The following is a 25,825-nucleotide window of genomic DNA, read 5'->3' on the forward strand; positions in this document are numbered from 1 at the left end:
TGCCAGGTGCATCAGCCAGCAGCATATCCGTGGTTCATGTGAAAAGGGTCCCACTGCTTCATTGTGAAAAGGCTCAGCAAACTGACTGGCCAAGTTTTGTCCTAGTTTCCCCGCTGAAAGCAGAACAATTGAAGATGAACTCGTTTCCATGTTCCTGCTGGATTCTGAGCTTCCCAATCTTTTCTCTTTCTGCAGGAGACCAGGCTGAACTGCATTCGGATCGCCCGCAAAGGTAAGACTCCCATTGTACCTCCCAGTCACTTGTGCTCAGCAGGTTGGCTTTTCCATTTCTTTGTTGCACTGAGGTTGGGACTCCACACACTTGTTTGGGTTTGTTATTGTAGGGTTGCTCTTGAATTCCGGGCTGTGAAGAATGCTTTGTGGTTGTGCAGTTGCTCATGAAGGCTAGGTTGTGCATTTCTGGTTTATTATTGTAGGGTTGATCATGAGGGATGTGCATTCTGGCTTATTGTTGTAGGGTTGCTCTTGCTTCTGGCAGTGGTTATTTTTTAAAATAAAATTATTATTATGGTAGCACTTGGAGGCCCTGCTCAAGATCAGGACCCCATTGTGCTGGGTGGGAGACCCTGTGTGAAGAGCGTCTACTCTGAACAGATCAGCTAGGGCAGAAAGGAAGTATATTACCCCCTTTTCACAGGCAGGGAGCTGAGGCACCGAGCGCCTAAGTGACTTGTCCAAGATCATGCAGTAAGCCTGTGGCAAGTCTTCTGGTTCCCATGCAAGTGCCCTAACCTGAAGCCCAAGCTTCACCTCTGAAGCAACATATTAAAACATTTGGTTTGGAATAAAAATCATATAAGGAGTGATATGTGGGTCTTGTGGGAGGAAAAAAATCAAGCATATCAGATTTCAGGCCATCTGACCAGCATCCCTTTAAAGCTGTGAATATTGCAATTGATCTTGGCTGGTATAAACCCTGGACATGTTTGGCATTGATATAGTCCAGGAGTGATATTAACCGGGGTAATTGTGTTGCTGGCAGTGATGGGGAGCCACTCTTGTGAGTGAAATTGATTGAGGAAATATTTCAGCTTCGCTCTTTGGCTTTTGGAATTTCAACAAATAACTTAATGCTTTGTTCTTTCAGGGGGATTGAACTTTGGGGCCTCGTGCATTTAATAAAAATTCCTTGTGCTCGATGAATATATTTTGCTCCCTGTTGGATTCAAGGAAGGGGAAAAATATGTAATAAAATAAGCTAAAATCCTGGCTCGATGGGAATTGAAAAATGGGCACACATGTGCGTGCGGCTAGCGTAGCATATTAAAAAAGGAGCAGGGGGATTCATAACTTGGTGTGGAACAATGCAAAGACAAGCTAAGATCCAGCCAGCGACTAGGGGCTTAGCCCTCAGGTGGGATGTGTGGGCCTGGCCCATGGGAGGAAAGACCCTTTGTTTGGTCTGGGTTGGCAAGGTCAGCAAGGGAGATGCGATTTGTTGAGGAAGATGGTATGTCCTGGGGCTATCGTTCAGTCGTCCTGAGCCAGCCAGGCATATGGGGATTGTAGTGGGAATGGAGGGTTCTGGACGGGTGAGAGAAGTGTGAGCCGGATGGTCGTTAGGCAGGCGAAGGGGGAGGCAGCAGTCAGCATTGGCCCATGCTGGGGCCTTCCTCTCTTCTTAAGACCCTGTCTTTCTTTCCTCTTTTTCTGCTGAATAAATACCCGGGGCCCGGGGCACTGAGTACAAAACATACCCACTCTGTTCTCCCTGCGGCTGAGCCACCAGCGGTGCCTCTGCAAAGGAGGTACCCTGCATGAGCACTGGGGGCGAGGTGAGGGCTCAGCACCTGGGCTCAGGATGGGAGATGTCCAAGGGCGGCCGGGTTTGTGGCCTCTGCTGGGATTGGGAAGAGGTTTAGTGTGTGGGATTGAGGATTGACAAGTCTTGGAGTCTGAATGGGGAGGGGTTAGTAGCTGGGGTTGGAGTAGCTCCTAAGATCAGGGAATGTATCCTTGTCTAGTATTGGGGTTGGGCAGCTCCCGGGCTCAGAGAGGGGTGTACTGCCTGGGCCTGGATCCTGGCAGCTCCCGGGTTCAGAGAGGGGTGTACTGCCTGGGACAGGATGGGCAGCTCCCGGGCTCAGAGAGGGGTGTACTGACCGCATGGATACTGCAGCTCCTGGAACTGAGATGGCTACAGTAACAATGTCCAGGATTGGGGATTAGCAGTGCCCAGGATGGGTTATTAGTCTCAGCTGTGACACTCCTCATTCCCACATTGTGCCTTAGTCCTGTATTCGGATTCTGTGAGCAGCACTCTCAGGTAGTGTTCTCAATGAGACTCGATTTACAGGCTGATTTATAACTGCATCCAGGGGCGGGGCACTATTCCCCTGCCTCCACTTTGGCTGCCTGCTTCGTAACAGTTTATTAATAATCCTCCTCGTCCTTATAACTGTGTTTGTACAGCACCCTCTGCCCCTGCCAATGCGCGGCAGGAGCCACAGAAGTGCAATGAAAATGCAATCATCCCGATAAGAGGCAGGAGTTAAACCCTCATTAGATGCACAGCAGGCAAACCGTCCTGGGTGACAGCACTGGAGTGGGCTGTTTGTGTGGGGAGGGGGAGGGGGTGTCGCACGCAGGCCTGACACTGATTCAGCTGGAAGAGGTGTCTGGAGGCGAGCGCTCCCCGAGAGAGTGAGAAGCGGCGGTCTGGTGTTTATTGCTGCTCCATGGGCTCCTCGTGCAGGGACGCCCCCGCTCTCCACATTCGCATCCTTCTCATGGCTTATGAACCCCGCTTGGTGCAAGCGTGGGAAGGGGACGAAATTCGCCATTAGCTGCATAGTGCAGTGCTTCCTGGAACAGGGCTCTTCTCATTCCTCTGAACTGCTGTCACGCAACGCTGGGGGAGATGGGCACCCCGCAGGAAGGGCAAGAAGGGAGCCTTACGTGCATGTAAGCTGGCTCTGCCCGTGATCCTGGCTCTGCCCGTGATCCCAGGCAGTTTGTTGGCCTGCTAACTTTGATAGCATCCTTTTAAAGCACACTAAGCAAGGGGGAGGAGGGAGAGCGCGGCGAGGAGTCCTCCGGAGAGCAGAAGCAAGGCACCCCGGGGCTGTGCCAGAGAGTGATGCATTGTGGAGGTTACACCCCCAGCATCACCAGGAGAAGGCAGCAGGGAGCGTCCTGGCCCTGCCTCACACGCTCCATGTGGTGTGAGAGCTACATCAGAGGAGGTTGGGGACGGCTGAAGTGCCGCCGTGTCTGTCCAGGTTAGGGAGACTGGAGAGAAAAAATTTCTGGGAGATTTAGACCGAGAGCAGAAAGTTCAAATGAAGTGATGGGAGCTGCCAATAGCCAAAATGCAGGGAGTGCCTCCACGTGAGGGACAGTAGGGGATGGAAAGGTGGGCGAATGCTGCAGAAAAACCTTCTGCAGATTTCTGATCCCTTGACCAAACCCTCCATCTGACTCGTATACCTTAGCACAGAGGTGGGCAAACTATGGCCCGCGGGCCACATCCAGCCCGCGGGACTATCCTCCCTGGCCCCTGAGTTCCCAGCTGGGGAGGCTAGCCCCTGGCCCCTCCTCCTCTGTCCCCCCTCCCCCGCAGTCCCAGCTCGGCGCACCACCAGCGTTCTGGGCCGCGGGGCTGCAAACTCCTGCCGTGCAGTGCAGCGACATGGCTGGCTCCAGCTGGGCAGCGGGGCTGCGAGCTCCTGCTGCTCTGATCGGCATGGTAAGGGGGTGGAGGGGGTTGGATAAGGGGCAGGGAGTCCCAGGGGAAGTCAGAAGACAGGGAGCTGGGGGCAGTTGGATGGGGTGGAGATTCTGGGGGAGGGGGTGGTCAGGGGACTGGGGTGTGGATAAGGGTTGGGGCAGTCAGGGGACAGGGAGCAGGGGAGGTTGGATAGGGGGTGGGGTCCTTGGGGGGCCTTTAGGGACGGGGTCCCAGGAGGGGGCGGTCAGAGGACAAGGAGCAGGGGGGGGTTGGATAGGGGGTGGAGTACTGGGGGGTGGTTAGGGGCAGGGATCCCAGGAGGAGGTGTCAGGGGACAAAGAGCAGGGAGGTTGGATGGGTCAGAGGTTCTGAGGGGGGCAGTCAGGGGGCAGGAAGTGGGAGGGGGCGGATGGGGAGGCACAGCCTTCCCTACCCGGCCCTCCATACAGTTTTGCAACCCCGATGTGGCCCTTGGGCCAAAAAGTTTGCCCACCCCTGCCTTAGCAACTCATTCAGCCTGCCTATCCAGCCCTTCCACCCGACCCATCTATCCAGCCAACCAATAACCAGACCCATCTATCCAGCCCATCCACCCAACTATCTACTCAACCAATCACCCAACCCATCTATCCAGCCCATCCAATCCACCCAACCGATCTACCCAACCAATAACCCGACCCATCTACCCAGCCCATCCACCCGATCCATCTGTGCAACCAATAAACTGACCATCTATCCAGCCCATCTACCCAACCAATCACCCAACCCAGCTATCCAAACCATCCACCTAATCCTTCCACGCAACCCATCTATCTAATCCATCCACTTCATCCATCCAACCAATGCATCTGCCCAGTTCATCTACCTGATCACCTGATTCCTCTACTTAACCTGTCCACCTTATCTATTCACCAAACTCCTCCACCCAACCCATGTGTAAGGGGACTGTTGTCCCCTTACTAACATTCAGTGAGGGGGTTTTGGTTGGCTAGCTCCCAGTACTAAAAAGGGGGAAGGGTCGATGGGGAATCACGACCCTGAGACTGACAGCCCCCAGGAACAATGGGGAGAGAACGATGCTCCAGCTCAGCCTGAATGACAGGGCGAGCAGGCTAATCAGGGAGTCAGGAGGCCAGGGAGGACCCGTCCTCCATATGAGCTGGATTTGCCTGGGTCAGACAGAGTGGGGCCGAGCTAAGGAGCAAGCAGGGGCCCAAGCTAAGCCGGGGAGCAGAGCTGTGCCAAATCCTGAGGGACCAGAAAAGCAGCCCAGAGAGAGCAGACCCTGTCCTGGGAGCAGAGCTGCAGCCCCAAAGCCAGAGGCACAGCCCAAAGAGAGCAGACTTGCCCTGAGAGCAGAGCTGCAGCAACCAGAGCCCGAGGGGCCAAAGAGGCAGCCCAGGAAGCAGGTCAGTGCTGGGAGCAGTCACAGAAGCAGCCTGCAGAGCAGAACTGTCCTGGGAGCAGAGCTGCAGCAACCAGAGCCAGAGGGGCCAGAGAAGCAGCCCAGGGAGCTGGAGGCAGAGCAGCAGCAGCAGTGCAGAGACCGAGTGGAGCTGGGGCTGGAGCCGTCTGGAGCTGGGTGTGGTGAGCAGCTGGGGAGACTGCGGGGGACCCTGGGCAGCGGGCCCAGCACAGGGAGACGCCTCAGCCAAGAGGCTCTGCAGGCCAGGCTTGGATCGTAACCCCAAAAGGGCGGGGGCGACACTGGGCAGAAGGGTCCTACCACTTACAGCCTGAGAGCGTGTGGCCACCACCTGAGCAAGTGTCCAACCCACAGCATCCCTGCAGCACAGCCAGGGCCTGAGAAGAAGGCCTGGGACTTACAAGGAACAAACTGTGAACTGCCCTGACATTCCAGAGACACTGTTTGTGATGTTCCCTGCCACAGAGTGGGGTGATGTGTTTCCTTTCACCTTTCCCATTTTCCCTTATTCTTTTTAAAATTAATTGTTGATTAAATAACTTGCATTTGCTTTAACTTGTATGTAATGGTCAGTGGGTCAGAGAAGTGCCCAGTGCAGAGAGAGTACCCCGGAGTGGGGACACCCTAGCCCCTGTCCTAGGTGACCACAGCAGGGTTGGGGGTCGGGCCCCCCAGGAATCCTGGGCCCAGCCTTGTTGGGGTTACGAGGACTCTGCCAGGCAGGAGAGTGGAAGGGGAGTCCTCAAGGGCAGGGAGGCCACTGGGTAGAGGAAGTGGGAGCGAGGACTCAGATCCTTTCGCTAGCCCACTTCACCGGGGTAGTGCAGAAGCCAGGAAAGTTTCCCCACGAGAACGGGACTATTCCCCCGCTTACACATGCTTCTAAATAATCCGTCCACTTGACCCATCCACCCAATCCACCCCTGCCCCTGCGATTTAAGTGCCAGGGGTTTGGCCATGTCCAGATTTGCTTTCTGTTAATGTTCAAGTGTGGGAGCTTTTCCAGCATAAACACTCACCAAGAACAAACGCCAGAGACACACACAGGAGCATTTGCAGAACACAAACCTTAAAGCTGCATGCCTGGGACTTTGCACCCAAAGTGCTTCCACGTTCATCTGTCTGGGAACAGGAACAATGCCATGTGATTCAGCTGACCAATCCCACTGAGCCGACTCTGCCCAAGTAACAAAGACTCTCAGCGACCCAGCTGTGTCATTGATCCACAGAGGAGACAGAACAGTTTTACAAAATCAACACAACAGCTGCACGATTGCGGGCAATGAATTAATTTGTGGGACAGTGATGGGCTTAGCCTGGCCTGGGTGCGGGACAAAGAGAGGAGGAGCAGTAGGGTCTCTCTGACAACAGTCAGCTATTTGATAGTTTTTTGGGGTTACTTCTTGGATTGTTTGTTTGGATCAGAACATCAAACAACCTTATTTAATGTGGGATTAGATCAGCTTGTTTGGTAGAACATTAAACGGGCGCGAACGTTTCCTTCTCTGGCAATGAGGCTTCCATGCACAGCTCCGCTCCGAATGATGGGGGAGGACAGGCTGTTTGATGTGTCTCATGTAGGACAGCGCTGGTGAGATGCACCCCCAAGTCAGGGGCAGGGTCCAGAGTCCTTCTACTCCATTATTAGCTACAAAGGGCACTCAGCCCACCCCCTCTGGGTCCCGGTTCCAAAGCCATAGGCAGCAGGAATCCTATCCCAGTGTTTTCTGAATGCGCACCACTCTGTGAGTGTGTGTCTGTCTGTCCCCACGCACTCTGGTGCATGAGTGCAGCTGTTCTGTGTGCGTGCGTGCACACACGTTACCTGTGTGGATGTGAGGGAGCGTGTGCGTGCGTGTGCGTGTTATGTGTGTGTGGCAGAGCTTTAGTGTGTGTGTACATGCACACGTGTACGTTTGCTCATAAAATCTGATTGGGGGAGTTTTAGCGGGTGGGTGAGGTTGTGTTGTATGTGCGTGCGCGTGGGAGATCTTTTGGCTGCGTTTGTGGGGGGAGAGGTGTGTTGCGTATGTGTGCACTTGCTGTCTGTGTGCATGTGGCGGAGTTTTTGCAGGGGGGGAGGGATCTGCCAAAATCAGCTGTCAAGAAAGTAGGTCGGAGCTGACTTCTGACCCTCTCCTCTGTGCTTTTCTCCTCCAGCCGCCTGCAAAGAGAGCAAGCGTCCCCTTGAGGTGTCCCAGCACTCGGAGGAGATGGGCCTGATCCTGGGCATTTGTGCTGGGGGGCTGGTTGTCTTGATTATCCTTCTTGGAGCGATCATTGTCGTCATTCGAAAAGGGTAAGGAAATCGCTGCCTCCTCATTCCCAGGCTGGGGCTGCAGCTGGCAGCTCCCTCGCACCCTGGGCCCTTCTACTCCTCCCAGCACGGCTCCTCTGTCTTTCCTGGGTGAATGTCTGTGCTCAGGCAGTGAGAGACCAGCGATAGCCGCATCGGTCAGAGCCAGCGACGGGGAGGGGACCGAAATCCACCCCTGCAACTGGGCTGAGCCAAAATCCTGGCCTGTGCCTGCACTAGCATCCTCTGTGAAGCCCTTTCTGCTTTCACCCCCAGCTCTGCCGATGCCCCTCGGTCCTGACCCTCAGCCCCCCTGCTCGTGCAGTCGTGCCCCACTGCAGCTAGCTGGTGCACCTCTCTTCTGGCCTGCCTCCCACTCCAGCCTCTCACACCCAGATCTGCCCATTCACTCTGTCCTGGCCTGCAGCCCCGCTGCTGCCTAGTTTTGACCGTTTCCTGAGCGAATTGGGTCAGTGTGTCCCTCAAGACTCGTATTTAAGCAGTCAGAATCATAGACTATCAGATGTGATAAAGTTCCTCCTCTACCTTGGTGGGTCCTGCACTTATTGGCGAATTTGCTTGCCTCAGAGATTCATGGCAGCCCTCAGTTTGGCCACTTTTGCTAGTGGCTCAAATCTGCTGTTCACTCAGATAACGTCATCACTGGCCAGCCTGGGAAAAAAAAGAGTAAGAACAATCCCCGCAGTTTCTGCTGATCCACCATGTGGGTCGGGGAACAGATCAGAGACCTTCCCCTCTGGTGGAACCTCCTGTTTTGGGTCCAGAGTTGGGAGGTTTGGGGGGAACCCAGGCCTGCCCTCTACCCTGGGTTCCAGCCTAGGGCCCTGTGGACTGTAGCTGTCTAGAGCGCCTCCTGGAACAGCTGTGCGACAGCTACAACTAACTCCCTGGGCTACTTCCCCATGGCCTCCTCCCAACACCTTCTTTATCCTCACCACTGGACCTTCTTCCTGGTGTCTGTTAACGCTGGTACTCCGCAGTCCTCCAGCAGCACATCCTCTCACTCCCAGCTCCTTATGCACACCTCACTAACTGGAGTGACAGCCTTTTTAAGCCAGGTGTCCTGATTAGCCTTAATTAATTCTAGCAGCTTCCCAGTTGACTACAGGTGTCCTAATTAGCCTGTCTGCCTTAATTAGCTCTAGAAAGCTCCTGAGTGTTCTGGAATAGTCCCTGTTATCGTACCCGGGGAAAAGGGACCTGCTTAACCTGGAACTAATGTATCTACCTTCGACCACTCTCTTGTAGTCATCTGGCCTGACCCTGTCACACAGGGCTGGAAGGGACCTCAGGAGGTCATCTAGCCCAACCCCCTGCTCAAAGCAGGATCAATCCCCACTATATCATCAGTCCCAGAGCCATGCTAGGTAAGAGTTCACAGCAACGTCCGAGCTCGGCCAGCATAAAAGCACTGCTTCCTTCAAGGAGGCCGGGCAGGGTTGTACACCGCGCAGGAGAAGCAGAAGCTCAGGGGAGTGGGCTGAGCGGGCCAGAGGCAGGGCATTTTGTGACTGTGTCAGAGGCTAATGTAGGTGCCTAGGGAGTATTAACAGTCTCGGGGGGGTCTGATTCCCCATTGCCTGCCCTGCGCGTTAAAACAACCAGATGGCGACACCAAATGACCCCGTGAGAGTGACAGCCAGAAAGGAGCGAGAGCCTGGCGCCGGCACCTGTGCCCAGAACATTCTGTGCAGCCCCACTGCACCCTGCCCAGATCAGGATCTGCTTCCCCCAGGGGATGGACATGCTGGGAGTTGGTCTCCCTCTTTGCTGCCGCTTCAGGCAGTCCCTTTTTTCTCCACCCTTTCACTGTTCCCCTTAGGTTTCTGGATGGCTAAGCCTGGCCTGTGGAATGAGACCTGAGAACTAGTGAACTCGTTCCGTTAGTAGCTGGTGTGGCAGCAATAACCCAGCGCACCGGTGCGCCTGCCCTTCAATGCCCCACGTTAGCTGCTACTCTCCAGCACGCTCTGCCACGACGGCGCTGACCGGTGCCCCATCCCTCTCCCAGCGGGCTGCCAGCATTAAGCCTGCTGCTAACAGCTCCTTTGCCTAGGAGGCAATGTTCCATAAAGAGCAGAGGAGTCACACCTGTCCAGGCAGGCTGCTACCTAATGCACTATACATGAAACAGACAGTGATAGACACTGACCTCCTTTCCCCTCCCTCCCCCCCCTGCCCCCGCCTGGGCTGCAGGGTCCATGATGAGCCGCGGCCCACAGGAAAGCTCTCTGAGAGCGACCCGAGCTGTGACCGCGATGGCAGCTCTGTGCCGTTCTCATGTGCAGCTGAGCTGCGCTGGGGCAGGCTCCTTGATCTTGTCTCCGTGCAGGCAGCTCATGTGGGGCTGTCTGTCTCTCTTTGGAGCACCCCGGGGCTTTTGCTGCAGATTGGTCTCAAGGCGGGGGAGTTGGGTGTCCTTCTCCTCGCCTCAAAGAGCTCAGCATGTTTGCAGCTCCTTGCTGCAGACAGTCCTGCTCTGGCTTGTGCCTTCGCTGTAGGCAAAAGGCACGGAGAAGCTGGCTAGTAGGAAAAGAGGGTCCCCCGGGAGGAGAACTGATGGGAAGACAGGCTCCCCAAGATGGGGACGGAGCTAAGCTCTTGGAACTAGGGGTGCTGGGGTGCTGCCGCACCCCCTGGCTTGAAGTGCTTTCCATCATATGCAGGGTTTACAGTTTGGTTCAGTGGCTCTCAGCACCTCCACTATATAAATCATTCCAGCCCCCCTGCATCCCAGCATGCCTTTTGCATTCAGCTGGCCCACAGGAAAGGCTAAGGCCTTGTCTTCACTCATTTCTCTAATGCAGGCAGGCCAAGCTGCTATAAGCCTTGATAGAGACAAGCCCGGCTTGAAAAGCTGCACAGATGCAAATCATGTCTGGAATCTGAGGTGTGACGGCAGCCCGTGTAGACGCACCCGGCTAGCTTTGGTCTAGCTAGCACCAGTAACACTACTTGTGAAGCTGCGGCAGCCCAGGACCCTGGGTCTGTATTCAGGCAGCTAGCTCATCCTCACGTAACTTCACTGCTGCTGGCATTTTTCAGAGTAGTTAGTCTGTGTTCGCAAAAAGAAAAGGAGGACTTGTGGCACCTTAGAGACTAACCAGTTTATTTGAGCATGAGCTTTCGTGAGCTACAGCTCACTTCATCGGATGCATACTGTGGAAAGTGTAGATCTTTTATACACACAAAGCATGAAAAAATAGCTCCTCCCACCCCACTCTCCTGCTGGTAATAGCTTATCTAAAGTGATCACTCTCCTTACAATGTGTATGATAATCAAGGTGGGCCATTTCCAGCACAAATCCACGGTTTAACAAGAACGTCTGAGGGAGTTGGGGGGGCGGGGGTTAGGAAAAAACAAGGGGAAATAGGTTACCTTGCATAATGACTTTGCCACTCCCAGTCTCTATTCAAGCCTAAGTTAATTGTATCCAATTTGCAAATGAATTCCAATTCAACAGTTTCTCGCTGGAGTCTGGATTTGAAGTTTTTTTGTTGAAGAATTGCAACTTTTATGTCTGTAATCGCGTGACCAGAGAGATTGAAGTGTTCTCCGACTGGTTTATGAATGTTATAATTCTTGACATCTGATTTGTGTCCATTTATTCTTTTACGTAGAGACTGTCCAGTTTGACCAATGTACATGGCAGAGGGGCATTGCTGGCACATGATGGCATATATCACATTGGTAGATGTGCAGGTGAACGAGCCTGAAGGTTGAAACAGCAGACTGGACTTCTACATAGAGTGCTTCCGCCGACGTGCACGGGCTGAAATTGTGGAAGAGCAGCATCACTTGCCCCATAACCTCAGCCGTGCAGAACACAATGCCATCCACAGCCTCAGAAACAACTCTGACATCATAATCAAAAAGGCTGACAAAGGAGGTGCTGTTGTCATGATGAATAGGTCGGAATATGAATAAGAGGCTGCTCGGCAGCTCTCCAACACCACTTTCTACAAGCCATTACCCTCTGATCCCACTGAGAGTTACCAGAAGAAACTACAGCATTTGCTCAAGAAACTCCCTGAAAAAGCACAAGATCAAATCCGCACAGACACACCCCTGGAACCCTGACCTGGGATATTCTATCTACTACCCAAGATCCATAGACCTGGAAATCCTGGGCGCCCCATAATCTCAGGCATTGGCACCCTGACAGCAGGATTGTCTGGCTATGTAGACTCCCTCCTCAGGCGCTATGCCACCAGCACTCCCAGCTACCTTCGAGACACCACTGACTTCCTGAGGAAACTACAATCCATCGGTGATCTTCCTGATAACACCATCCTGGTCACTGTGGATGTAGAAGCCCTCTACACCAACATTCCACATAAAGATGGACTACAAGCCGTCAGGAACACTATCCCCGATAATGTCGCGGCAAACCTGGTGGCTGAACTTTGTGACTTTGTCCTTACCCATAACTATTTCACATTTGCGGACAATGTATACCTTCAAATCAGCAGCACTGCTATGGGTACCCGCATGGCCCCACAGTATGCCAACATTTTTATGGCTGACTTAGAACAACGCTTCCTCAGCTCTCATCCCCTAATGCCCCTACTCTACTTGCGCTATATTGATGACATCTTCATCATCTGGACCCATAGAAAAGAAGCCCTTGAGGAATTCCACCATGATTTCAACAATTTCCATCCCACCATTAACCCAGCCTGGTCCAGTCCACACAAGAGATCCACTTCCTGGACACTACAGTGCTAATAAACGATGGTCACATAAACACCACCCTATACCGGAAACCTACTGACCGCTATTCCTACCTACATGCCTCCATCTTTCACCCTGACCACACCACACGATCCATTGTCTACAGCCAAGCTCTGCAATACAACTGCATTTGCTCCAACCCCTCAGACAGAGACAAACACCTACAAGATCTCTATCAAGCATTCTTACAACTACAATACCCACCTGTGGAAGTGAAGAAACAGATTGATAGAGCCAGAAGAGTTCCCAGAAGTCTCCTACTACAGGACAGGCCTAACAAAGAAAATAACAGAACGCCATTAGCCGTCACCTTCAGCCCCCAACGCATTATTAAGGATCTACAACCTATCCTGAAGGATGACCCAACACTCTCACAAATCTTGGGAGACAGGCCAGTCCTTGCCTACAGACAGCCCCGCAACCTGAAGCAAATACTCACCAACAACCACATACCACACAACAGAACCACTAACCCAGGACCGTATCCTTGCAACAAAGCCCGTTGCCAACTGTGCCCACATATCTATTCAGGGGACACCATCACAGGGCCTAATAACATCAGCCACACCATCAGAGGTTCATTCACCTGCACATCCACCAATGTGATATATGCCATCATGTGCCAGCAATGCCCCTCTGCCATGTGCATTGGTCAAACTGGACAGTCTCTACGTAAAAGAATAAATGGACACAAATCAGATGTCAAGAATTATAACATTCATAAACCAGTCGGAGAACACTTCAATCTCTCTGGTCACGTGATTACAGACATGAAAGTTGCGATATTACAACAAAAAAACTTCAAATCCAGACTCCAGCGAGAAACTGTTGAATTGGAATTCATTTGCAAATTGGATACAATTAACTTAGGCTTGAATAGAGACTGGGCGTGGCTAAGTCATTATGCAAGGTAACCTATTTCCCCTTGTTTTTTCCTAACCCCCCCACCCCCCTCAGACGTTCTTGTTAAACCCTGGATTTGTACTGGAAATGGCCCACCTTTATTATCATACACATTGTAAGGAGAGTGATCACTTTAGATAAGCTATTACCAGCAGGAGAGTGGGTTTGTGTGTGTGTGTGTGGAGGGGAGGGGGGGGGGTGAGAAAACCTGGATTTGGGCTGGAAATGGCCCAACTTGATTATGCGATTACAGCGAGGCAGCATTGTACTGTGGTTAGAGCAAGGGACTGTGAGTCTGTTTACTGGGAGTGGATTATTAATGTCATTCCTCATTGCTGACTTTGCAAAGCATACAGAGGGCAAGTCAGGATCCCCATCTCTGTCACCCCAGAGCTCTCAGCTGGCCCTACACCATGGTCTCTCCAAAAGGTTGGGACTTGGCTATAAAGAAGATGCCACGTTGACTGTAAAGCAACATTGAGAGGTCACAGTCTTGTAACATCGCTCCCGATGATAGGGCTGAGGTCCCCCCTCTGCACTGGGATGCACAGGGCCTGAGCCATAGTCCAGCGAGACATTGCAAATGGTGGTTCCAGGCAGCCAGAGGTCTCAGCTGAGAGGCCACAGTCCCATGGGCGCCATGGGGCAGGAAGGGGAATGGAGGAAGCCGAGGCCCCAAGTTTGTATCAGGACGTCACCTCTGCTGGAATTCGTACTGCACTCGGCTCTGTGGTATCTGACCCGTTCTGTGTGAGCAGGTGTTGGAGGAGGCTTGGGGCTCTGGCAGCCTTCCTCACCCCCAAACCACCATCCCCGGGGGGAAAGGGATTGCAGGGAAAGTCAGTGGAGGAGGAGGAGTCCTTTATGTCTGTGTCAGATCTCCTACTTGGCGATTTGTCTGTATCATAAACAGTTAAAATTCCATCAGCTCCCACCCCAGGGCAAACAGGCAGGATGGCAGAGGGATGCGAGGAGCTTCATAGACCAGCCTGACTTGTAATGAGAGAAAGCATGGACCTATGGGGCCACATCTAGCATGTTCCCCCCTGTCCTTGGCTCGAGCAGCATAATTCCCAGCATCAAGAGTTCCTGACCTTTTCTTAGCCAGACAAGAAATCAGCTGCGTGAAAAGGACCCCCCTGCAGTTTATCCTCCAGAGCTTCACCTGGTGAGGGGTTTCTGCTTGGCCCCGGGAGTGGCGTTTTCACTGGTCTGGCTGCTGCTTGCCAAGGAGCAGCAACAGAGCAGCTGCTATTCCCAGCAGGGTCCTTGGATGGGTGGAATTTTCATTCACTCCAAGCCAGAGCCAGACCGTGGTGGGGTCAGTAGGGGCCGATCCCTGTGCGAAGGGCTCTCAAGCCTGAGGGCGGGGAGGTGACTGGAAGGAGTTTGCCCACTTTCTGGACCAGTCGGGAAGCGGATGGGTTTGTGTGCACATTCCTGCTCTCCGTAAATAATTATACAGAAACGGAAGGGGCATTAGCATGCGTGTAACAGGGATGTCAGACAGCTGGCAGATGCAGCAACCACATGTGTATTAGTCCCCATCGGAATCCTTTAGTCTTGATCTTCTTTAAGGCCAAAGCAGAGAGAGAGCCACTTTAGCACCAAGGAGCTGCTCAGAGCCATAAAGAGCTTGCTCCCCCCAGAGCCAGTGGGTTTCCCAGCACCTATCAGCATGTCCACCTTCAAGCCCAAATGCTCCAGCAGGAGAAGGCAGGCACCCAGGTGTCATGCGCCCTGCAGCTAGCACTCTGTGTGATTTTGATGTGGAAGGTGAACGGAGACGGGGTGATAGCCCAATGGCCTTCGGTCGCCTCCCCTGGGGCATCAGTTCACTGCCAGTGCTCATGCGTCCCTAATGCGGGAGGGGAAAACAGGATCTTGTGTTCGGAGCCGGCAGCAGGGGCAGGAGGGCCTCAGTGAAGGGGACTCCCAGCCCATGCAGGGTCACTAAACCAACCACAGCATCTTCTGCACAGCCGCTGGAGCGGGCTGGTGGCCCCTTGGAGCACAGGGCAGGGGCAGGGCAGAATCTCTTTATTCAGAGTCTCCTGCAGCCTGAGGTCTTGGCCTAGATCTGCCCTGGTAGGAAAGAGACAGGCGCATCACTGGAGAACACAGATGTTCCGAGCCAGGCAGAATAGAACAAAATCTTGGAGTCTGCTGTGTCCCATTTTCAACTTGGGGGCCAAAATGCTGTTTTAGGTGCCTAAATGGAGCCTTGCAACCTGAGACTGGGCCTTCTTGTGCATAAGGGTCTGTCGCCAGCGCCATCAGAGGTGTGACTGCAGCACATGTCAACATACCCAAGCTAGTTTTGCTCTAGCTAGCGCCAATAACAACGGCAGGGAAGCCTCAGCAGCAAGGGCGAGGCACTTGGGTACGTCCCCAGGATTCTGGTGGGTTTGTACAGCCCGTGCTGCTGTGGCTTCACTGCCGCTGTTATCGGGGCTAGCTAGATCAGAGGGCTAGGTCGGGTGTGTCGACACGTACTGCAGCCACACCTCTGACTGCAGTGTAGACAGAACTTATATCACATGGAATCCAAACGATCAGAGGTGGAGGAACCCACCGAGCCCGATCTAGACCAGTGCCAAAGGCTGGTTCTGCTCCCCTCACTGTGTTCTCCAGGGCTTTGTCCAGTCTTGGCCTCAGTGACCCAAGCAATGCTGCTTCCACCACTTCCCTTCAGTGTCCATCCCACCCACTGGCTGAGCTCACCAACGCTCTCTTGACATTGTCCCTAAATTATCCTTTGCTTGGTTTCTTCTCATTACTCCTACTTTTACCCTCTGCCCATTTCCTCTTGTTCCTTGGGCAGTCGCCCTTCAGGGGGACAGTTTTCAAGCCACTTCTTAGTACTTAGCCAAGCTATAAGGTTCCTCTTTTCCCTTCTCACTCTAGTCTCCGGGCCATTTTTGATGCTGTTCTCTGAACTGCCTTCACTTTGCCAACGTCTTTCTTGTGTGGAGGTGTCTAAAAACAGACAGATGCAGTAGGACAAGAGCTGAATAAAGAACAATCAACCACACACACACACACACACACACACACACCCCCACCCCTGGGCATATAAATCTAAGAAAAAAGGCACAGAAATCCTGTGGACGGTTTCATTCCAGTGCTGACTCAGTTTTGTTTCTCAGACTACTGCTCAGTGATGCAGAGATTTAATCACTTCTCAACGTCTGCTGGCTTTTTTTATTTCTAAATAGAAATTGATTTTGAATTTTGCAAATCAGCCCGTGAAATCACGCTCTCTGTCTCTTGTTCTTTATAGTGTGACAAAATGACTGCGCCAAGTCTCTGGGGATGTCTGCGCTGCATTCCCAGGGTGTGATTGCAGCTCACAGAGACATCCCTGAGCGAGCTTTCATCTAGCTAGCCCTGGTCCTGCATCCATGAAGCTGCAGCAGCCTCATGAGTAATTACCCAGGGTTCGGGGCAGGCTTGTACAGCCCGTATTGAAGCCCTTGCCGATGTGGCTTCATTGCTCTGGGACCTGAGCTAGCTGGGTTGTTATGTCTACACAAGGTGCAATCACACCACATGACTGCACAATAGACATACCCTGTGAGACTTGGTAAGAGAGTTGAACTTCCATGCAGGGGACTCGTGGGATGAGTCCCGAACAGCCAGGCCCAAGCTTGGGATACCTGGTGCTCTACAGAAGGAACTGCAACATTCTCCTTCCCACTCCTCGCCAGGATACGTTCCCGGAGATGGTGCATGTGGTTTCCAAGAGGGCTGGGAGTGAGTGGCATGGCACAGTGTTTCAGGCAGACCACATGGAACAAATCCATGAACAGCTTCCAAATGAGGCAGTTTGTTAATTGGATAAGAATAGCCCCCCCACCCCCATATAATAATTCAGGTAAAGCGGCTGAGCCAGCTGTTATAACAGTGATTCCCAAACTAGGGACGCCCCTTGTTCAGGGAAAGCCCCTGGCGGGCCGGGCTGGTTTGTTTACCTGCCGCGTCCGCAGGTTCAGCCGATTGCGGCTCCCACTGGCCGCGGTTTGCCATTTTCGGCCAGTGGGGGCTGCAGGAAACAGCGCGGGCCGAGGGATGTGCTGACCGCCTTTCCCGCCGCCCCCATTGGCCTGGAGCGGTGAACCGCAGCCAGTGGGAGCAGCGATCAGCCGAACCTGCGGACGCGGCAGGTAAACAAACCGGCCCGGCCTGCCAGGAGCTTTCCCTGAGCAAGCAGCGCCCCTAATTTGGGAACCACTGCGTTATAAGGAGAGAGAAACTCACAACAGAGCTCAGAGAGGGAGACGGGCATACAGGGAAGGCACAAGTCTGGGTAGCCAGAGATTTGGGCTCAGTTCCCAGACTTGTAGGGTCTGATGCTGACCTGCCTGGCAGGGAAGGGCACACAGAAGAATCCACTGAAGTTTGGGAGCACCTAAGAATGCCTCCAATTAAAACAAACTCCATAGCTTCTGGGGGTTTGGGTTGGGCTCTGAAGTTTGTGTGGCCTGGACTCAGCTTTATTATGGGCCAGGCTGGACCCTCAGACCTGAATCTCCAAATGCATCTGACTCTGGGGAAGAGCCAGGCTCACAGCCATCGCTGGTGCTGTTCTCCAGCCTCCTGCAAGCCTTTGTTTACAAAGAGTGTTAGACCTGCCGCTTGGCCTGAGCTGCTTGGAACCCAAGACTGGCTTGTGAGCAGTGGTGAGCTGGACCCGGTTCACACCAGTTCACTAGAACTGGTTGTTAAATTTAGAATCCCTTTTAGAACCGGTTGTCCCGTGAGGGACAACCGGTTCTAAAAGGGTTTCTAAATTTAACAACTGGCCAAAAGTGGCGCCTTAGGCGCCGACTCAGTGGGTACTCCGGGGCTGGAGCACCCACGGGGAAAATTTGATGGGTGCAGAGCACCCACCAGCAGCTCCCTGCCCTGCACCTGGCCCCAGCTCGCCTCTGCCTCTGCCTCCTCCCCTGAACACGCCGCCCTGCTCTGCTTCTCCGCCTCCCCCCTCTCCCCCCCCACTTCATGCGAATCAGCTGTTCGCGCGGGAAGCCGGGGGGCTGAGAAGCAGGCTGCGGCTTCGCACTCAGGCCCAGGGAGGTGGAGGAGAGCTGTGGCCGGGGGGGGTGGGGGGGGGGAGGGTGAGAAGGGCCGCCCGCACCGCAGCAGGTAACCCTGGGGGGAGGCGGGGGGCTCACCTCCACCTCCCTGGGCCTGAGCACGAAACCGCCGCCTTCTTCTCAGCCCTCCTTGGCTTCCCGCTGAACAGCGGATTCATGGGAGTCTGTGTGTGTGGGGGGGGGCACGGAGAAGCAGAGTGTTCAGGGGAGGAGGTGGAGCGGAGGTGAGCTGGGGCTGGGCGTGGGGCGGGGAGCTGCCGGTGGGTGCTCTGCACCCACCAAATTTTTCCCATGGGTGCTCCAGCCCCGGAGCATCCACGGAGTTGGTGCCTAAGGCGCCACTTTTGATGTGATCAGTGGGGGGAGCAGTCGCTCCCCCTGCTCCCCTCCTAACTATGCTACCCCACCCCTAGGAGCCAGAGGGACCTGCCAGATGCTTCCTGGGAGCTGCCCCAGGTAAGCACCACTGGGTCTCCCCACCTCGCCCCCTGGCATGTCCCTCTGGCTCTTAGGGGCAGGGTGGGCACCCACTACGGTGGCCCATGAGACCCTCCTGCCTGGTTCTGGGGGCAGTCAGGGGACAGGGGAGGGGGGTGGATGGGGCAGGGGTCCAGGGGGGCGTCAAGTAACACGGGGGGTTGGATGGGGCAGGAGTCCCAGGGGGGTGGGGGTGGGCCACGTCCCCCTCATGGGGTGAGGAGGGAACCAGTTAAGATTTTGGCAGCTCATCACTGTTTGTGAGCATATTCCCCTCTTTCAGAGCTAGCAGGCGCTGGGAGGGCCTCTGGGGTGACCTTCTCCCCACTCAGGGCAGGGTGTGTGGACTCTGGAGGGAGCTGCATTTGACCTATGCTGGAAAGGATCTGGGATGTGATCCCATCCTGACACTAGATGGGGGGGGGGGCAAAGAGGGTGTCTGAGGATTCCCCCTGTCCCCTCAGCAATCCCATTATCTCTGCATCTCTGGGTGGCTGTCGCTGTCTTTGCAGCCCTGCAGGGCTTTGTGGACAAAGGAATATTTACCCACATCCCATTGAGCCTCCGCAGTTGGCAGTGACTCTGCTGCAGCTCCACTGGAACAAGCACACAGCAGCGCTTGGCTCATGAGGAATGGCCTTTGTGCCTACTGAGAAGGTAGCCAGAGTATGCCAGCGAATGCTGCCACCCGAAGTGCCGTGGCAGCATTCCCCGCGGTTCAGCCAGCCCTGTCTTCTTCAAAGAATCCACACGGTTTCCAGTGAGCTTTGGCCGTTAGGGGTAGCCCACCCCTGCTGGGCATTCGGGTGTGGCTGGTCCTGCGGCAGGTGGGTCCTATGTCAGTTAATTAACAGAACCCCAGACCCAAACACCCCATGATCTTTACTTGTCTATTTGCTTAGGTGCCTCCCTACCTTCTCACAATCCCTGTAGTATCTGAGCACGCTGAGGCATTACAGAATCTGTCCTCACAGCCCCCCCGTGGAGCAGGGAAGCATCTGTTAGGATCAATAAATTATCCCCATTTTGTAGATGGGGACACCAAGGCACAGAGCAGCGAAGCTACTTGCTTTGGCCACATAAGGAGTTTGTTGCAGAGCCAAGGACTGAGTCCAGTTCAGATCTGCATGTCACAGCTCTGTCCTGCCTCTCTCAGGAGTCCAAACAAGGGACCCCCTGAGCTGAACCCTCACCATGAACTCAGTCACAGGTGTGAGTCCCCATGTGGTTCCGAGCCCAGCCCAGTGTATGTCGGTGGTTTGGCTCCGGTGGGATGGCACAGGATCATCAGGCTTTATTATAAAGCCAGCTTGTTACTGTCCCTGTAAGTGGTGTACCTGCACGGTGGTTTGGCTTGGGTAGCTGCTGAGCGCAGCCTGTTCCTCTCAGTGTGGCTAGAACAGGTCACCAAGCTCCCTGTTTGGCCATTGCTATTCTTGGTCAGAGCCTTTCTTTATTTCCTGAGCAAAGACAGAGGCCGGCGCGCATCGTTCGCTGGCAGCAGGAGGCATGCCAGGTGAGCGTTTGGTGATAAGGGACCAGCATTAAGGGGCTATAGCAGGGGAGTCAGTCTGCCAGGTGCTCTCCCCCCAACTGACAGCTGAATCTCTCTCTCCCTCCCTCCTGCTCCCTGGCTCTGTTCTACAATCTCAGGTTATTGGTCTGTCACAGCACTTTGGGGGCCCAGAGTGCTGTTAACAGGAAGGCTTATTTGCGTTGTGGTTTGGCCCTGGATGATGTGTGACTGGGGGTTGGAAGCACCAGCTTGGGTTAAAAACGTCAAGCCCCTGCTCCTGTCTGGTGAAATCTCCGTCACACCCCAAAAGCTGTATGACCCCTAGAAGGGGGGTGCTCGGCAAAGTGCTCACCCACTTGCAGTATCCCCCACCCTTTTGATAGCTTGCTGATACAATCATCCAGGCTCTAAGAAGTCATATTACTGGGTGAAGTGCGGGGAGGACCAGAGATGGGGACAGAGGACGGGTTTGGGGTCACAGGCCCTGTGCAACCTCTTAGCCTTTTTGTGGCAGTGACAGGCTGTTAGTCATGGATGGAGCAGAGTGAGTTCCACTTCCCCATAGCTCTGCCAGTCAATGCCCCTCCTGGTCTGCAAGTCCTGGGCTCCCCACACAGCTCCGCCAATGCCTGGCCTGCAGCCTCCCTGCTATTCCAGACCTCACCCCCTAGCCCCAGCTCCGCTTCTGCACTTCCATCCTGACCTGTCCAAGAACCCCTGCTGGTCTGTGTCTGGGCTCCTGAGTGGGACATCTTGTGAGTGAGCACTGGATCACACTCTGCCTGTATCAGCAGTTCCCAGCCTTTGTGTGTGTCCACACCAGCCTGCGCTGCATCCTGCCAGGTCGATGCTTTCTCACCCCGTGCCCATTATTAAGACCACGGACCCAGTGTGCTGGGTGCTGTGCAGACAGGCACAAAGCCAGCCTGCCTGCCCCAATGAGGTTACCGTCTGAAGAGCTATAGGCCTGATTCTGGAGAGTGGGGAGCAATTCCTGGAGGTGCTGAGCATGGTTGGCTCACATTGGCTCCAGTGGCTCAGCCCCTGGCAGGATCAAGCCCCTGGGGAGCAATGCTGGAGATGTTAACACAAGTCCTGGTGGTGCAATGGAGCTTGGTCTCCTCGGCCACGATCAGCCAGACCATTTGGAAAGCCACATTCACTCTCTATTGCCAACGGGACCAAAGGAGCTGAAGCAACAACAAGCTGACCTGCCACCATGGAATCTGGCTTTCCTTGGCCTGGCCTTCCCCACTTTCTGTCTCCCCATTTTCACATTCCAGCCAGAAGCCCCAGAGGAAGATGCAGGCTGTAGACACAAAGGCGATGCATCCTTTCTGCGACCTGGCTCCGCTGCACCTTGCTTGGTATTCAAAGGGCCCTCACAGCCTTTCTCATGGATATTTTTCTCCCTGCTGCTTTATCCAGCCAGAGCTCTGTGCTTTCACTGATATCTGTCCAAGAGAAATTGGACCTCTTCTTGCCTGATGTGGGTTGTTCCCCCCTGCCCTTCCCTCGGCTCAGAGTTGTTTTTTTTCTCCTAGCACGCCAGACTGCGGATTCATCTCCCATCTCCTGCTTCTGTCTCTGTTTCAGAGCAGATAAGCAGAAGGAAGAAAAAAAAATAAACAAAAGGGGTGGTATTATCCTGTGAGCCCCGACTGGGCATCGCATCCACTCTTCGACAGCAGTGTTTGTTTCCTCAGCTGCACGGCCAGCTGAGAGCCAGGAAAGAGTGTCTGAGACGTGTTCACGAACAAGAAGGAAGCGAGGAGGGCACTAGTGCTTTGTTCCCTGTTAGCTTATACCCTCATCCCAGCCATGTTCAGTAACCTCTTAGGGCCTGAGCCCTGCCTGGTCCTAGTGGGAAAGCTCCCAGCATCTCCCTGCATCAGATCACTCAGCCCTACAAGCCACATACTTCTTGTCCAAGGCAGTAATTTGTGGGGGGGGAGAGGGGGTGGAGGGTGACTGGGGGAAAATAGTAATGCAGTAGTAAAGGATGGTATCCTCCCATCGGGCTGTGATCTCTGATCTCGGTTACACCAGTGTAAATAAGGAGTTAAGTCCATTCCATGTGAAAAGAATAATTAACAATCAGACATAATGAAAAATACAGCGTACAAATGTCTGGAGGGGCTATAACCCACCTGCTTCAAGGCATAAACCAATCTGGACTATCTGGTCAGGAAGAAACTTCTCCACTGAGCAGGCTATTCCATAATTGTCCACTAAGGAGGAGACTTCTTGCCCCTTCTTCTGAAATAGTTGGTCCTGGCCACTGTCTGAGATGGGATGCTGGACTACCTGGTCTGATCAGTCAGGCGATTCCTATCAAGCACAAAGTCAGCAGCTTGACCGTGAGTTCAGGTGTCTCTCCATGAGGTCTGCCCCTTTCGTGGCTCTATTGAGCAGGAGCTCTGTCCAGGGATGTGGTGTGAGATACAGGAATTTCAGCATGTGATGCAGGAGGCTTACAAGGCATCTGATGAGTTTTACATGTAGATTTTTGGGGGGAGGGGGAGTTATTATTAACGCCAAAACTTATTGAAAAACACCAAACAAAAACAACCCCTCAAAGATTTTGTTGAGCTCATTTCTCAACTAGACAATCAGCTTGTCACAAAAGGTAATGACAGTCCCTAGCTCTTACAGAGCACTCTTCATCTGTAGGGTTCAAATGCTTTCCAAAAGAGGCAAGTAGTATTAGCCATGTCTGGGGAAACTGAGGCACAGAGCAATGAAAGGACTTACCTAAGAGCACCCAGCAGGTCTGTGGCAGAGGTGAGACTAGAACCCACCTCTCCTGAGTCCCAGTCCAGGGCTTTAGCCACTAGACTACACTGTCTCAAAGCAACTTCTGATTCCACTCATGAGGCCACCTCCCGACCTGGCACTCTAGCCATCCTGTACCATAGGCCACACGGTCTGTCCAGTGCTGCAGTTGCAGGATCCCTCCTTTCGCTGTCCCCACTGATGCAGTATGTCACCAAGGCCTGCCGTTGGACCTGAACCTATTAATTGGGATCCAGCTCTGGTGAGGAAGGTAGATCCTGGAACAAGCACGTTGGGCAACCACTGATGTTGCATTTGTTACCTTCACCCTGATCGTACTGTATGGGAGGTGCCAGTGTGTCCTAGTGAGGTTGTCAAAGATTACAGAGTGAGAATCCCTGATACTTTTCTCTCCAGAGTCTCTTGAGCTACTGGGAGAGCTCAAGCTTCTGACGCCCCTGATCATTATAAGGCCTGTTGATTTAGGTAGTTGTCCAACTTACTAAGATGGAAGAAGGCCAGTGAAACGCTTCGAAAATAAAGTGTTGAGATGCATTTGGGGGCCAGCAAGGGGGAGTGACCTGTGGAGAAGAAGATCTTCTAGAGAGCTACGGGAGGCCTATGGAGAACCAAGGACAGCAAATTGTAGTAAAACCCCGACGACTCCAGTGGGCAGGGCATGGGGTTACTCTGACAGGAGACAGACCAGCCCAGGATCTCTTGGAAGGACGTCCTTATGGCATCCAACCTCATGCCAACCAAGGAGAAGATGGAGGGATAATACTGAGCAAGAATTAAGAGCTCTTATTATGAATGACCATCAGTGGGAACAATATGCCCTTTCCAGAAAGAGGTGGGGGCAAATTATACAAGTAGCCAATGATCTCTATGGTCTATGAGCCAGGGAGTAAATGAAGTAAGTTGCTAAGAAGCAGGCCCAACCTTCATGACTTGCCAATGGTTCTCTGTTGAACTGAAGGCATCTCAGTAGGCAGAATGTCTCACCTTAGTGAGATTTTACTAGCGCTTCAGCTCCAGCATGAATTTGTGCTGAGGCTCTTCTGCAGAGGAGCGTGTGCCCCCAGCGGGCTGGACCTGAAGCATTCTGGAATCAATAAAACTTACCTGGCAACTCTGTCAGTCTTTTGCTGTTCTCAGGCTGTATTTCCTGTGCCTCAAAGTGCATCATCTCACTGACCTTCCTGCTGAAAAGCCTGCACTAGGGAAATAAAAATTGTTGCAGCCTGCTATTGGTTAGGACATGCCAAGTGTGCAATGCCTTTACCACCCTTGCATCCACACACATTGTAAACTCAGGGTGAGGACTGTAGCTAAGGTCTGGCGGAAAGGGGGAAGGCCGGGAGATACGAGTATTGCATCGTCTCCCTACAGGATGCTGCAGCCTGCTGACCATTTGGTCCAGCAAATCAGCATCACCTGCATCCCAGCCCAGGATTCTGGAGAGATAGATGCTTCCCTACCTGGTTGAGAGGTGCACCTCAGCCAAAGAGATGAGCCTTGGAAATAGCCACCAGCTCCATGGATTTGACCGTGACATTTGCTGAGTGTATTTACTCTGGAAGCTAAGTGGGGTGAGGTTCCCTGCCAGGGGAGAGGCAGGGGCTTTCCAGGACACCTACCACTGGGGGCATTTAGAGAGAGCAGCTACTGCTCCCCCAATTGTTTGCTGGAGTGCCGTACTCTGAATGGCTCCCTTTTACTGAAAGAGGCTGGAGGCACAGCTAGCTGGAGGGATCATTAAAAAGCAGACCTGTCATGCCAGAGAATAAAGGGGAGCAATTAAACTCCTTCCCCTCCCAGAATTCTGAAACAACAATTTAAGGCAAGTATGTTAAGAGCCAGGAGGAAAAGACCATGGGCTGAAACCTCAGCTGATGTAAATCCACAGAGCTCCATTGATTTACAAGGAGCTATGTTGATTTACATCAGCTGAGGCTCTAAGACCCATATTTTCCATCAAAGTCTTGTTCTTATGAGCCGCTAAGGCTCAGATCTCAATGACACTGGTGTAAATCTGGAGTAACCTAATTGACTTCAGTGGGGTTACTCTGGATTTCATCAGCATAATGGAGATCAGAGTCTGGCCCTTGGGAACAGGTTCTGGAAGCTCTGAGCAGAATTTTAAACTCTCTCTGACCCTTGCCAGCCATCTCCTTCCGGCAAGTACCTGGGAAAGTGGAGCAGGGGAGAGTATTGTTCCATTGCCGTGGAGTCTGTAGGTTTTCAGCAGGGGGAACTAGAAAACTGATTTGCTTCTCCACCCAGAAATCAACCCTGCTGAGTTAAAGATGGATCTGAGCCACAGACTTCAGATCCTGGTCTGACTGCTTGAAATTCAAAGCTGGTCCAAAAAATTTCTGCAGAACTGTTTGCCTCAGGGAAATGCTGATTCCACAGGAACGTGTTGAATCAGTCACATTTTTCAGCAGGCTGGCCAGATCCCTGGCAGGCAGGCTTTTTGGCTCTCTGGCTGCTTGTGTGGTGGGCAGGTGAGCTGCCCTGTTCCCCAGCTGCACAGGGTGCTGGATCCCTGAGTGGCCGGCTCCCTCGTTCCCTGGCTGCCCTGTGGTTTTTGAAAAATTCTGTTCTGATTCTTCCCATTCCCCCTCCTCCCCCGCCCAAAGATTCCCGTTTGTAGACAATTTTGCAATTCTGGCATTCCCTTTAGAGTCAGAAGGAATTCTGTTTCAATGCTGCACATTTTTCCATGGAACAGAAAATCTGGTTCCCGTACAGCTCTAGCCAGGTCTGGCTTTAGGCTGAGCTCTGCAGCATAGGTGATCTCCAGAGGATTTTAGAGCACAAACTGTCATTGCTAATAGGGAGAAGTTGGGGTTGGCTTCTCTCTGCACGGGGCTTCTTTCC

The 25,825-nt window shown here is 53.3% G+C and overlaps 1 protein-coding gene across 16 annotated transcripts in view; it reads left to right on the forward strand.

Annotated features, from left to right (window-relative positions):
* The window catches only part of PTPRU (protein tyrosine phosphatase receptor type U), a 321,138-nt gene that overhangs the window by 228,185 nt on the left and 67,128 nt on the right, over positions 1-25,825 (forward strand). For all 16 annotated transcript variants that reach the window (XM_073317468.2, XM_073317470.2, XM_073317476.2 and 13 more), the window contains exons 13-14: positions 196-232; positions 7,278-7,416. In XM_073317468.2, the coding sequence (XP_073173569.2) occupies positions 196-232; positions 7,278-7,416 (176 nt within the window). The remainder of the gene's footprint in view (positions 1-195; positions 233-7,277; positions 7,417-25,825) is intronic.

The sequence above is a fragment of the Lepidochelys kempii genome, chromosome 19 (genome assembly GCF_965140285.1).
Source record: "Lepidochelys kempii isolate rLepKem1 chromosome 19, rLepKem1.hap1, whole genome shotgun sequence".
Lineage (NCBI taxonomy): Eukaryota > Metazoa > Chordata > Testudines > Cheloniidae > Lepidochelys > Lepidochelys kempii.